This window comes from Populus alba, chromosome 8 (assembly GCF_005239225.2).
Source record: "Populus alba chromosome 8, ASM523922v2, whole genome shotgun sequence".
NCBI lineage: Eukaryota > Viridiplantae > Streptophyta > Magnoliopsida > Malpighiales > Salicaceae > Populus > Populus alba.
Genome location: NC_133291.1, coordinates 1,679,900 through 1,695,020, shown reverse-complemented (window position 1 = coordinate 1,695,020; position 15,121 = coordinate 1,679,900). Strand labels below are relative to the sequence as shown.

The 15,121-nt window shown below is 35.7% G+C and overlaps 2 protein-coding genes across 3 annotated transcripts; both read right to left on the bottom strand.

Moving 5' to 3' along the window:
• Positions 1-5,861: 5,861 nt before the first annotated feature.
• LOC118060296 (probable histone H2B.1) lies at positions 5,862-6,498 on the bottom strand. Its single transcript, XM_035073506.2, has one exon. The coding sequence runs from the start codon at positions 6,410-6,412 to the stop codon at positions 5,993-5,995; it is 420 nt and encodes a 139-aa protein (XP_034929397.1). The 5' UTR covers positions 6,413-6,498; the 3' UTR covers positions 5,862-5,992.
• A 690-nt stretch (positions 6,499-7,188) lies between these two features.
• LOC118060297 (uncharacterized) lies at positions 7,189-14,411 on the bottom strand. Of its 2 annotated transcripts, XM_035073509.2 has the most exons (9): positions 14,217-14,411; positions 13,916-14,101; positions 13,682-13,804; positions 13,215-13,252; positions 12,964-13,132; positions 10,814-12,196; positions 8,210-10,720; positions 7,881-8,017; positions 7,189-7,743 (listed from the first exon to the last, which is right to left on the bottom strand). In XM_035073509.2, exons 1-9 carry the CDS (start codon positions 14,295-14,297, stop codon positions 7,506-7,508), a joined length of 4,866 nt encoding a protein of 1,621 aa, XP_034929400.1. In that variant the 5' UTR covers positions 14,298-14,411; the 3' UTR covers positions 7,189-7,505. The 2 variants fall into 2 exon arrangements, with proteins under 2 accessions (XP_034929400.1, XP_034929399.1); XM_035073508.2 differs by having other exon boundaries at positions 8,210-12,196.
• Between the last annotated feature and the right edge of the window lie 710 nt (positions 14,412-15,121).

Below are 15,121 nucleotides of genomic sequence, written 5' to 3'. Positions count from 1 at the left end.
GACCCGCTGTTCATGACAAGCACATCTCTTAGGATTGGATAGTTGAGGCTGAAGTCTTGAAGAGTTTCTTTTCTTTATTCTCTCAACGAGGTAATTCTAAATTAGAAGGAAAATAAGAGATGAAACTCAAATATTTGAATCAATGGAGAAACCATCAAGAACTCATTGATAAATGAGATTGATTGCAGCGAAGCCCATGTGCCTGCCAAAAAGAAGAATTTGACGCATGAAGTTTGTTTTTCTGACAAATAATAAGAAAGGATGCATAGATTACAAGAACTCCTCAAGCCAAATCTCCCGTGTCAAGGACGTGGACAAGCACGTAAATGGCAACAAATCTCCTCTCCAGCTGCTGCTCATCTGGAGATGCTGGGGGATATGGTAACGAAGTTTCCCCCCAATCTAGCTTCTCAACTATTGTATGGACACCAAAATTTTCTACTTCCAGATATAGTTTCAAGTATTTCACATGGAAGCTCAGTAAATGGCAAGTATTTCACCAAAGAATGGTTGGTGGATATTTTACCACTCGGAAACAACCTTTCGAAGAATTGAATATAATTGCTAATTATATCTTATCACGTTAGAGGCATACGCAGCACCAATTGATCCTTCATTTGCTGCAATGGCTACGTAAATAACCAAACAACCAATGCTTGGAGTTCCCTATTTGCAACTGCTGGAACATAAAATGATAATGACGACCGGTCTCCACGATAGCTGAACCAACCTGGTATCTCACCACTGGGTGTAAAATATCATACTGTGCTCACCCTTGAACAAAGCCTGGTTCAGGTACAGATAAAATTCTAAACCTTAAAATATATGCAATATACTAAATCATGCATGTGCGTGCGTGCGTGCAGAAAAAGAGAGTGAGGGGTAACCTGAGCAGGAGTCTTCTTAAAATAATTTGCTACATTGCTGCGGTCATCCAACAGAATGGGCCAGACACCGACACCTTTCATGCCATGAATCTCAATTAGTTTTTGGCATCCACTCAAAAACAGTGGAGGTATTGTTTTTGTATGACTTCAGAGTCTTTCCATTGATGTGAAATGAAGAACGTGAAACTCCTTTGAACATGAAGGGAACTCCGAGATTGATAGAAGATCTATGCAGTTCATAACGAACACACGCTCTAGCTTAGAACTCTAGAAGGTAGATTTAAAGGATCTGTTTCCTGATAAATCCAATTTCTCAAGAAGCTTCTGAGCATTAGTTTCTCTAGACCTGAACAGTGAAAGTTTGGAATAGCTGAGACTTGGGATTTTCATCTTGTTGAGATGCTGTAAAGACAGCAAGGAAAATGAGCGAAAAACAAAAAAATGCAACTGAAAAACAATCATGTGCCTCACCTTGATCTGATTCCAGAGTTCTTTGATGTTGCTGTTGCTGTTCTGCATAGCAAGAACAACTAGGCTCTTCAGTTGAAAATTGGATGGTAAAGATTTCAAAGGGCATTAAATATCGAATCCTTACAAATGATTTAGTGCTTATAGGTAGAGTTTTTGACGTACAATGTACAACTATTTACACCTAGTGCGAGCCCCTCCACAGCTTACGTTCCCTGAAAACAGTTCAAAAATAGCAGAAATATTACATATAATGATGTGGAAGATGGTCCGTGCCAAAACATTTTGTTAAAAATTCCAAAAAGTTGACAGACAAGAGGTGGAAAATTGTTTTTGTGCGCAAGACCAATTTAGGTATATGCAATTAATTCTTACCATCCTAATGTTGAGGACATCCTGCACATCCTCGGGAAGCTAAATTCTGCTGCGTTTTCCTGATCAGGTGACATTTCACGAGCAATCTCTCTTCCCATATCTCGTAACAAATCATGCATCTCTAACTTATTCAAGTTCATAATAGTTAAAAGAGACCTCACAATGAGAATACCAATACTGATTTCTTGAAAGCAACCATGGCCATATAGCATCTCAGCTCTATATTCTTTGTCCGAATCAAAGAAAAAGCATCCAATATCAAGGAACATGGCTCACATTATCATCATCTAGTGTGTCAAAACATATTCTGAATTTTCTCTGAATTTGTTGGTATGGAATTTTTTTGTAGTTTCTCATTAACACTTTTCCATACAAGTAATACTTCTTTTGAACAAATAAGAACTCAAAACTTCAAGAGCTAAAGGAAGTCCTAGTCCACTACACTATCCAAAAGCTCCACATAATCTCATTCGGATGGGTGCTCCTATAGGCATGCCAATCCAACTTTGTAGCTAATTCTTTTCATCTGGTTCAATTTCATTTAGCAAATGATCATTTCTAGTTGTAATGATTATTCTGCTTTTAGAACTAAACCAACTTCGCTCTCCAAACAAGGCATCTAATTGTTCCAATTTACCTACATCATCAAGAACAACAAGAGCTTTTTGGCGGCAAACTCATTCTTTGATCAAATCCCTTCCTCATTCTTTGATCAAATTAATTCCTCTTAAAGCATTTTTTATCTTTAGAATCTTTAGTTCAAGAAATTGTCCTTGTAATTGAACCAAACCTTCCAATTACATTGAGATTTCTCCGACATTCAAAAGAAAACAAATTCTCTCAAACATTTAACATTTGTTAAGCACAACCTTTGTTACAGTTTTCTTGCCTACTCCTCTCATCCCGTCTATGGCCACAACGTAAGCATCGTCTTTAGCATTTTTTACCAACAAAATAATCTTATTGACAACGGAATCAATACCTACTGGAAGCTTGGAAACATGCAAGAATTTGCGATCCAATTTATCCAACATCTTCAACGATCCTTGGATTAATCTTGATTCATTCCTACAAAAACCAAATCATCAAAGAAGAATAAATGAACATGTATTTAATTTTATAATCAGAAGCCATTAGAGGACCATGCCGTGCTAAAAATAATTATTTCTTCTACATGTATAAGAGCAGATCTTATCATCTCAGAACCAAAAAAAAAAAAACCTTACCGGTTTGACATTTTAGTGAAGTCCCGCTGCTACCTAGATCGAAGGATCTGCAACCTTCATGAAAACAGACTTTCTCCGCTTGTTGGCCTTTCCCATTAAGCACCCTTCATACATCTCACACGCTTCTGTAGATCGGTAATACTATCTTTTCCTCAAGGAATTTCGCTACCGCCCCGGAAAGTATGCAGTCCTGCCTGGACCAAAATAGTGTAAATAATAAATATGATCGGTACAATTCAATAATACATCAAGAATATATATGAGACAACACGGGCCGTTTGTTTGTAGCAACATAGTTTTCTCCCGAAATGTTTTTTTTTTAAGTAAATTTTTAAAAGTAATTTTTTTTTTAATATTAAAAAAAAAAATAAGGTAGAAAATTTTTTAGTATAAGCCAAATCATTAAAAATAAGCTGAAAAATAAATTATTAATTTTTAAATTTGTTTAAGTTAAAAAAAATAAAAATCAAATCTGATAGATAAAAAAATTGAAAGATAAAATTAAAAAAATAATTATTTTATAAATTATTTTAAATAAAATAAATAACAATTCAAATAATAAATATCAAATTTGACAAATAAAAAAGTTGAAAAATTATGAAATTAAAAAAAATTACAATTTCATATATTATTTTAAATAAAAACAAATAGCAATAAAAAATAGATGTCAAATATAATGAATAAAATTTTTTAATTAAAAATGATAAGAAAAAATCAAATAATAGTAAAAAAAAAAACAATAACCAAAAAATGATTCAAAAAAAAATATATAATAATTAAAATATTGAGGATCAAATTTAATATAATAAATAAATAAAATTTTTTGAATTTTTCACAATGAAAAAGTGTTTTTTACATAAAATAATTTCTTAAAAACTAAATCAAAATTTCTTTTAACTAAAGAGTATTTTTCATTAACTAAATTTTTTAATGATAAACAACCAAAAAAAAAAATCACTTTTCATGAAATGTGCCATAATTGTTTCTACTTTTCCAGAAAATTCTTAACTTATTAGTCAATGCTAAATAGTTGTTAATTTCCGGTTAAAAGTTAACTTAAAAAAATGTTTTTAGTGGAATTAAATTAGAAATTCATTTTAATATTGGATCAAATTTGATTTAAACTTGATGAGTTAGCTTCAATATTTTTTTTTAAAATAATTAATTTAATAAAAATAATTAATTAAGTTGATTTAATAACTTACATGTTAATTTAATTATCTAATAACCTAATGTATTTTTTTAAATTAATTGTTGAACCCGGTCTAGCAAACACAAAAAGAACTGTTTTAATTTTCAATTTAATTCAAAATCAAAGTATTTTTTATTAATTAGTTATTAAATGATGTTTTTATAGCATGGATTTGCATATTTGTTAGATGGTAATTATTTGTAAACTTTGACCGGATATATATATATATATATTGTGTATTATCCATTGATTTGATTAAACCATTGAAATTAATGAGGCCGAAAAAATCATCAAGAAAAATAAAAAAGATTAATAGTGTTTTTTATGAGTTGATAAAACTAAACTTAGAAAACTTAGTGAAGCTGATAATATCTACAAGAAAAACATATAATATTTAAGTCAATATAATATTTGAACAAATAGCAGAAAAAATAAATTATATTCTTTAGATTTAAATATTTTTTAAACCTTGTTTAAAGTCTAATATCATACTAGAGTGAGAAACTCTAAGGATACAATTTAGAAAACTATGTTTATATAGATATTTTAAAGATAAATATCTTAACTTAAAATTTTAATATAAATATCTAAGATATTTATAAAACAAAATATAAAAAATATGTATATTATATACAATACTTATGGAGTTTTTTTGGAAAAAAAAAAACTCAGAAATTCATTGTAAAGAAAACGATTAGAATATTGCTAACTGAAAATGCGTGGCAAGCTAAAGAAACAGGGAGAAAATCATTCAATACCTAACCTATCAGAACTCAAAAAGGTAAATTTTGTCAATCGAATCCCAAATATTCTAGGATCTTCAATCGAGTCCTTCTGTTAATATTCATTAACTTTCCATCAAATTTCATTGAAATGAAGTTATTTTATTGCATAGAATATGTTTAGTAGTCTTAAAAACATAAATGAAAATTGATGAAAGTACTCAATCAAAAAATCAAGAAAACATTTGGAACCTAATTGTTAAGAGTTATAAATAGGGAATTCAGTCTAAAATGTGCACACGGATTAGAGACTAGATTGAGGTTTACCTTAAATTCTTTTGTGGCAAGAACTTGACCCGCTACCTCTGTTCCTTGTACTGCTTTAGCGCTTCATGGATGCTGCAAAAATGATAAAAGGTAAAGGACTTCCATGCTTTTTTTGCTTTTTCTTTGATGCATGTTTTGGTTCTCTTCCATGATCTTTTGCAAGGTTTCTTTCATGTCAGTTACTGTACTGATTGAGCACCCTATTGCGTGTTATCATAGCAGCTATCTTGCTGTGCCTTCTAGCTGCTTGTTAAAATGCACAAACAGCGGTCTCCCCCTTAAATCCTAGGCTGTTATGAATACTCTTGCCATTTCAATCTCATCTTTTAGATATTACATATAATAAGAATGATTGCTTGGTGAATGGAAAAAAAAAAACATAGATCTAAAAGAAAACGCTTGTTTTGTCATAGATCACAAATGTTGATAACCCACAAGACAGGATCAACCTCTTGGTGCGGAAGATAGAAAAGCCTACATGGGAAGAGATTTGCAAAACAGGGTTTTGTTTTTACGGAAAATTCTTAAGGTTGCTGTCCTGCCACAAATGACCCAGTCAAGGAAAAACCCCAAATCCTCCAAACCCAACTATCTCCAAACAATCAAAGCACAGAATGGGACGGGGAAGATAAGCAAATCATTCAAAACAGGTATAAAGACGATATAGGAGCTAAGACTAAGTTTCATTGATTAGAACAAAAGAAACTACATGGATTTGGTTCAGATCAGGACCTAGAGAACCTTTACATCAAACATAAATCCTAATTCCACAAAAGCCCAACAAGCACTAACCACCTAAGAGCTAGTAAACTTGGTAACAGCCTTAGTCCCTTCAGAAACAGCATGCTTAGCAAGCTCTCCAGGCAAAACCAATCTGACAGCAGTCTGGATCTCCCGAGAGGTAATGGTGGGCTTCTTGTTATACCTAGCAAGCCTTGAAGACTCTTGAGCAAGCTTCTCAAAGATATCATTGATGAAACTGTTCATGATACCCATAGCTTTGCTTGAGATCCCAATATCAGGGTGGACTTGTTTCAAGACCTTGAAGATGTAGATCTTGTAAGTCTCCACACTCTTCTTGGACCTCTTCTTCTTCTTGTCACTAGCTCCTTCTTTGGGCAATTTCTTCTCTGCCCTTGGCTTCTTCTCCGCTGGTGCCTTCTCAGCTGCGGCTGGCTTCTTCTCCGCCGGCTTCTTCTCGGCCTTGGGTGCCATTGGGGACTCTTGAAAAGGAGAGATTAATAAAGAGGTGAGAGGAAGATGTTTTTTCTTGGGAGAATTTTTGGTGGATGGGGTAGATGGAGTTACGCGCTGTGTTTATATAGGGAGAGGAGGTGAGTGGTGATTGGTTGGTTTTGAGGAGACGCGGATCGATAACGTGGATGGTCGGATTTGAAAAGATTTAAATAGACAGTGAGAGATTGGGTTGTTACAATTTAGGGACCGGGGTTTTTCGAAAGTTGAAAAGCAGGTAGGGTCAATGGTTCTTTTGAAAATTTTCGCGTTTCGCGGGTTTATTTTGGACTGGGCCAGACCTTAATTCAGCAAGCCCAACCTTTAAGTCCAGTAGTGATTAGGAATAGACAAACTCAAAAATATTGTGATTACTGATCATTGATGCTGAAAAAAAACCTCTAATAGACTAAGTTATAGTGATTAAATTCAGTCCAAAACTCGTTTCCAGACTAGGTTTTTAGCTGAACTAAAAAGCATTAATTTAATATCATTTAAATTGATTTTCCAAACTAGGTTTTTAGCTGAACTAAAAAGCATTAATTTAATATCATTTAAATTGATCTACATTAACTCAGTCGCCTAATAATACAAACTTTTATTATGATTAGTCGTTGAACCAAGTCTGATAAACATGAGCTCATCTAGTGCTGGAGGAGAAGATAGAAGGAAGGAATCTTTAGGCGAGACGTACAAAAACAGCTGCAACATCATGGCGGGGACAAGAGTTGAACACGGGATGCAAATGTGAAACGGTAAATAAAAAAAACTTGAATTATACTTTGGAATTGGCACGTCCAATCACTGCTGTGTGATTTTACACAAGAACATGCTATAACGTGGCAAGAGGGAGCATATTTATAGTTCAGTTTTCGTTGTGTTCAATAAGCAGATACTATCATTTCATATGTGACTTCGATCTATGGAGAAGTTATGATGTTCTATTAAATAGGATTTGTAGCAATGGGATCTACAATAAATAGAATTAGTGAAAAGAATGGAGCTCCGGCAAGGGGTGCTCCGGCCAGGAATGGAAAAGGTTTAATTTTAGAAACCACGGGAATGTCCTCTGCACTCATGAAAACCACCTTCGTCCATTATTGACAGGCTTCAGCTTTAGTACAAGTTTCGCACGTTCAGATTCAACTTCTGCATATTTGAGGCTCATGTCGAAGTAGCGCTCCTGTAAATCTTTTAGCTCTGTCTGAAGTGATGATATCTTACCCTCATATCCATCTCCTTCTACTACTACATCTTCATCCAACAACTTCTTGGGAGCATTTAATGGATCCTTGTACTCCTCAGTTAACAAACTGAAACATGGGCAGAAATTAAAACATCGTGAATTAGACATAATGTGACAGGGGAGCATGGTTGTCTAAGATGACATTTTGATACTGTCGAATTTCAAATGTTTGCGCAAGCTAAAGCAAAGAGCACTTGTACCAACCTCTTAAGCTGGGCTTTGTACATATCATTTGCCTCCAAAGCCTCAGCTAGTTCATTCTCGAGTAGCTGGATCTTTGACAAAGAATCCAATCCTATACCTGGAGCATTTCCAGTATTAAAATTCGATTTCATACCGACCTGCATTACAGAAAGAATTTCAGAAATAAATAAACAATCATGTAGTTCATTATTTCATAGACAATACTTCTAAACTATTTGCCTCCTCTTTTTCATTTGGTGAGAAGTAATGTACAAGCTAATAATTTCCCTGATAAAAAGTTACATTAACTATTCTCAATTGAAAATAAGATATAAATTGTCGATGCTGACCTGTGAGACATTTAATTCATCAGGAGCAGAGGAATTCATGTCCCTGGATTCAGGACCAAAGGGGAGGCTTGCATCACTGAAACTATGTTGATCCTGTTTTGATGCTTTCCTCTGTTCAAGTTCCTCTTCAAGAGCTTGAGCTTTCTTCAAGCACTCTTGCTTCTCCTCTTCGAGGTATCTTATCTTCCTCTGGAATTCACTATTTGCTCTCTTAGCCCTTGCAAGCTCATTTTTCAGCTCAGCATCCTGAGCACCTATTGCTTCTCTTGCGGTTAAATCCCCTTCCAGTCGCAAAAGCTTCTCCTCCAGGGCAACTTTACTCCTTTTGCAGTCTTCTAATTCAGACACAGCCCTCTGCATGTCAGAAATCTTCTGCATAGACAGGATTTTCTCAGTCTTCAGTTCCTCGTAATCCCCTGATAACATCTGCAATGAAGCTTCCAGCTTTTGATTCTCAAATTTGACCTCATTAAGCGATCTTTTAAGATCCAGAATCTCGTCTTGAAGAAGTGATGTTTTCTGCAATTGGATCTTAAGGCTGGAAGTTTCTTCTGCAACTTGTTGCCTCGCATATTCAGAAGCTTTAAGTTTTATTTCTAGCCCCTTAACACTGCTTTTATGTTTCTCTTCATTGGATTTGACATCTTCTAACAATTCAAGCAGCTTTTCATGATCAGCCATCAGAACTTCCTGGTTTTGTTTGGAAGCAGAAAGTTCTTGCATAAGTCCAAGCACTTTAATCTCTGATTCCATCTGGAAGGTACAGAGGTTACTCTCAGATAATTCGAGTTTTCCTTGTAATTCTTGCAGAGAAGCTTCCAGCATAGCTCTACCAGAACGCAGATGAGACACTTCAATCACAGCTTCTGAAGCTGTCCTTTCCTTTTCTCCATTAGTTGCAGATATCTGTTCAGTCAGATGTGCAACCTCTCTTTGAAGATTCTCAACTTCAACTGTCTTCTCCAAGTGCATCTGGTTCAGAAAATTCTCCTCAATAGCAAGTTTCTCTTTATATTTCTTGTTTTCTTGAAGAAGTGAATCTAGTTCTATACCAAGTGCTTGCTCTTTTGAGGCAATTTCTTGCTGCAGTAATATATACTTTCCTTCAAGAGCTTCTACTTCCTTCGACATATTAGAAAAAAACTTTTCTGAATCCCTTAACTCAGCTTCCAGAATTGTACAATGCTCATGTAACTGCATCTTTTGCGTCCTCAGTTCTGCATTTGATTTCTGAAGCACACTGCATTCTTCAATAAGACTTTCAGCTGTAGTTTGTAACTTTGGATTTGCTACTTTCAGATACCCGCACTCTTCTTGAGCTTCTAACCACCGCTTTTGCATGTCCTGCATCTTTTGCCTCGCGTCAACCTTTTGTGCCTCCAATTCACTTTCCAGTCTTCTTATCTCTTCCCGGAGACTCATATTACTAGATTCCGAGTTATGCAATTCCTCGCTGGTTGATTCCCTATCATTGGTCAAATATCTTAATTGTGCTTCCAAGCCACATATTCGCTCTGATAACTGTACATTTTCTTTTTCTAGTTCAGACAAGTGAACTTCCATCTCCAATTTGCCACTTTCCAGCTCTGACAACTTCCTTTCTAGGATCTCTTTGGCTGAAGCTTGTGAATCCCTGTTACCACTAAGCTTCGTCATTTCCTTTCGTAAATCATCCAAGCATTTAGAGGTCACCATGCTTTCTCTTCGCGTAACTTCAAGATTTTGCTCCAACTGCCATCTCTCGTTCTGAAGATTAGAAATCTGTGTTTCTAGCTCCATTTGGGAATGCCTTAGACCATCTATCTCTTGTTCATTCAAAGAATTAAGCTTATCCATGCCAGATATCTTTTCCAAAAGCTCCTTTTCTAAATCTGTCATCTCAGGTGTAGATTCCATTTGCACGCTTTCTGGTTGTGGACCACAAGTGCTGAAATTATTCCCCCCTGAGTCATAAGCCTCCAAATTGTTGCGGAGCTCATCAGGATTCACCACTTTTGCTCTTACCTCTTTGCTTTGGTGAACTTCATTTTCAAACGAAGCAGATTTTGCTTCAAACAAATCTTTCAGCTGGACAAAGCTGTTCAGAATAGACTTTGCTTTCTCTTTTTGATTAAACAAATCTGTATCATTTGAAATGGCAGGTTTATCAAAAGCAGAACTACATTCTCCATTTATCAGAAAACATGGATCACATTGTTGCTTCTTCACATTGGCTAAACATGATTGGATGTGCTCCTGCAACTCAGATAATGTTTTAGCCATTTCAGCAGTAGCTTGTGATTCGGAAAGCTTGATGTCTGAACAGATGTCTGCCGGATGGACATTGACCCCAGTTTCCATTCCTTCATAATGTTCTAACTGTTCTTGTCGTGTAGCAATCTCGATTTCCTGTCGCTCTGCTCTTGCATGATATTTACTGAGTTCAGAATCAAGGTAGAGTGTTCTGTCCTTGGAAGCTTGCAGCTGAAGCTCCAGGTCAGCACACCTTTTTCCAAGATCTGCACATTGAATCTGCAAAAAATCAGTGGAAAGTTGTTGGCTAATTATTTCCTTCTTGCTCATCTCTTCTTCAAGCTTGCATATTTGGGATCTCAATTTTCTAACCTCAGATTCAGAGGTGAAGAGAGAATGATTCCCCAAACATTCATTTGACGAAGGGCTAGTCGAGGCACCATGCTTTTCTGACTCTTTGAGCTTAAGTACAAGTTCTAGATTTTCTTCTGTGAGCTCACTGCAATCTCTCTCAAGTTCCTCCATCTTCTGTGTCAGAACTTCAATTTCTTTAATCAGATCGCGATCATCTCCATTTTGAAAATCAAGAGGATTAAGAGCTTTGAATAACTCTGCTTCCAAATTGGTGATCTTTTCATCCTTGGCAGCTAATTTTTCTCTCCATTCTTCTTTGCAATCCATTAGAGTTTGAGTTTTTAAACTTTGCTCAACCTCAATTGCATGGATTTTGTTCTCGAGAGATCTTTCCGGAGGATGGATAGTAATTTCTAAATTCCTTTGTGAATCTTGCAGTTGCTGTAACTCCAGCTCCAGGCTCCTGCTGTCCTCTGATTCAGAACCTACAGGTAAATCATCCAATTCCTGTTCAACAGTACTGCCTTCCATACCTGAATCACAAGAGGCCTCTCTTGTATCCTCAGCAAAAGATTTCTTCATTGGTTTGGTCTCCTCACTGTCTTGGGCTTCAACGTGATACTTTCCTGCCTTTTGACTTTTGGATTGAATTTTTGACAGATCTGAAATTTCTATTTTCTGTATTTCTATGGTATCTTCCAGTTCCTGAAGTATGGTAACAAGCTCAATGTTCGACTCTTGGGTTTTCTTTAGCTGTAAAGCCAAGTCAGCATTTGTCTCTTTCTGAAACTTTAATTCATCTTCTATTTCTCTCTGAAAATTATCCATTTCTTTGGCCTGAAACTTCAGCTTCTCAGTGGTTGTTTGCTTTGCTACGGATTCCTCCAATAGGATCTTCAATTGTTCAATCTTCTGCCTCGAGCCATCACATTCTCTGTGCGATTCTGAAAGCTGCATTTCAAGACTTGCACAGTGCATTGATTGGTCTGATAAATCCTTCCGCATTTTTTCCAGATCAATCATTAATCTACGAGCATTTTGTTCCCACATCCTTGCTTCTGCTCGAAGCTCCTCAATTGTAGCTTCTGCAGCTTCCAGAAGGTCTTTAGATGAATCAGCATTCCGTAAAGGTGATGAGGCAACAGTTCTTGAAACCTGATTAAGACTCTCTCTTTGATTCTGAAGATGGCTTCGTGAAGCTGAATTAAAGGACGAGTGATTTGATCTGGAAGAATCATTAAAAGAATAAGATGCGTAAGAAGAACTGTTCTGGGAGCCAGTTGAATCTTGTCTCCCAACAAGATTGCTGGTGCCAATTAAGTTATTTTGCAGGGAATAATCCAATGAACCCTCCATTGAATCAAAGCTATAGCGTGATCCTGATGCCGAGAAACTCAATTCCTGTGGCAGCAAGCAAAGCCTTTGTTAACCACACCAAAATAAAATCTAAAAGAACATGCTATAATTGAGATGTTTCAGATGCTGACAGGTACAAGTATCAGACTAGTTCAGTGGTGCTCATTAGAAGAACACCAACAAGAGGACTCAAAGTTTGTTGATCATACTTGCCATAGCAGACAGATATCAAGACACAGTTACTTGATTAATTAAAACCAAAGACCTCCAGCTCAAATTGATAACCCAAAGATGTGAGCATGTTTCCTGTTTCCTGAGCAACCCAGAGACTCTTTTACAGCCAGGGCAAATCCAAGGCAGTAAGGCGTGTTGGCTAAGCATGACTCATTGGTTTTAGTCCATGACATCCACAAAAAGTAACACAGGTAGATTTGTTATATATGCACACACGTAGGGAGCATGGTCTTGTGACAGGTATACTTGAATAAAGCAATAATGACCAGGGTCTCACAGTGGAATTTTGTAAACAAAATACCTGTAGGGATGAATACCATAGCCCATCAGCAACACTTATACTCGTTACTAATAAGTACATAACTAATAAATAATCCCATTTTCAGGGATTTATAAACTGTCCTTAAGCTTCAGATGAGGAGAATTATTAAATAATCAAGATAAAAATCCATAATCTCATGGCTGTTCAGATGTAGTTTAAAACTAGGTCATCATTCACAAGGCTGGCAGCAGATGGCAAGATAATGCTTTAAGTGTAGATGTAATGGTAAAATAGCTTGAGTGGAATGTGAGCATACCCTACTATGTTCTCCTGTACCAGATGCACTATCCAAATGGTTGCTTGATGAGGATCCAACACTCCTGGCGACTGAACTATCAGAAACATCAGATTTGTTTTCCATGTCAATGTAGTCAACAGCAATCACATCCTCTGCATATGAACCTGGCTCTTCAAACTGCACCTCCCTTTAAAAGAGTTCCAAACTCATTCAAAACACATAATAAATCTAATGCCGTGAAACCACAAGTTTTGCACTGAATAGCATACCTGGGTTTTGCTCTTGGTGTCAGGCACTGAATTCTAACCTGCAAACCAGAAGAACCAAAACGTTTTACACCAGTGATAGATTAGCAGTCTGGAATTTCAAGAAGCACGCAAGGAAAACAACGTGCTCTCAACATACAATCAATAATTGCATAATCTAGTGGAAACATAACTTGATATTCAATCTGAACTTTATGTCAAGAAGCACACGGATAAAAATCCGTTAACTTGCCCTTATTTCATCGAGATTCCGATAACGCATTACAAGATACCTAACCCTTTAGCAGTAAGTTTCACCAATGTGTTTGCATTACCAAATCTTGTTCATTTCTCCATGTCCTTTTACCAAAACTTGTTGAGGGAAACAGGGATTTCATTGAAAACTCTGTGATGGTTAAAAATAAAAACAATTTTGCTTTCGTTGAAGAAATTGCCAATCACAAAATAGCAAAAAATCCACAACAACTCACTAGTAAAATGGTTCCATAGTTACACTTTTTCAACGGCAACGAAACAGGAACAGCAGTTTCTGCATTCTTATAACTCCCCAAATTAACCGTAGCCTCTCCAAGGATGCCCGATCTCGACGATCCCTAACAAAACAACACCATCATCCCAGTTCAATCAGATCACACATTGACGAACACTTGATCACATCAATGTCACTGAGTAAATTAAACATCAGAATAATCAATTCATCATACCATGGAAACAACAAACTTGAAAAGACAATCATCAATCTCTTTCTCCGAAACCGGAATGGACTCCGTCAAACTCTCCGTCCATCGACAAGTTCCGTTCCTCACCGACCCTTTCCCAGATTTGGACAGCGTCTTTCCAGTTTCTACTGAAATTATGTACACAAAAAGCCTGTCCCATCCTTTTGGTACCTGGATTTTCCAAATTTACCACAACCCAAACAATAAAAAAAAAATCTAAAACTTAACAACAGTTAAGTGGATCTCCTCAATTTAACAAAATTTAAGAAAAAAAGAAGAGAGCGACCTGAAGAGCCTGGAAGCTGGAGAACTTGAAGTCAAGTGTGCCTCCAAATTTATCTGACTTGTGTTTGTGTAGCCTGAACATTTTTTTTTCTTCGATTTTCTTGATTCAGTTTCTGTTGAAATGCGCATCCATGGCAGTTGAAAATGTTATAAAAAGTTTGACGGACGCGGGGCGGGGCGGGGGGGGGGGGGGGCGACTAAAGGGCACGGACAGAGAGAGGACTATGGACTCTGGACTTTGGAGTGGTGAGTGAGCGTTGAAAAAAAAAGAAATTGGTTTGGTATGATTCTAAACCGAGAAATAAACTAATAGAACCACGGCCATTTAAAAATAAAAATCAATTCTTCAAGGAAAATGGTATAATTATTTTTTATTTTTTTCAATTTAAATGTGTTAAATTTTGATAAAAATAAAGTTCAATCAAACCGGGATGGTCAGTTTTTACTTTTATTCAGTTCAATAAATATTAAAATATTTAAAAAAATCAATTTAATTATATTTTCAATTGAATCAAACTGTTTATTTAAATTTATATTCACTTCTATTTATTTTATTTTATTTTTATTAAAGTAGATATTTGAGTCAGCTTATGCATGTCTCGACTAATCTCATGAATTTTAAAATTAACGATCATATAAGTTTTTAATAATTTTAAAGTTTATGAAATTCTAATTAGTAATCTTTAAAAAATAAATCTAAATCTAATTAGTTTAGTTATACCTTAAGGTTTATTCACTCCTGCTTATTGCTTTGATATGTTATGTTTGCATTGCATTTAATGCCGTGGTTCTGTATTTATTATTTCCTGCTTCATTTTATTTTTTCTTTATCAACCAAATTATATTTTGGAACCGGTTCATGTTCACTCGGTTAAATTCCTCTTAAAAAAAAAATCAGTTATGTTG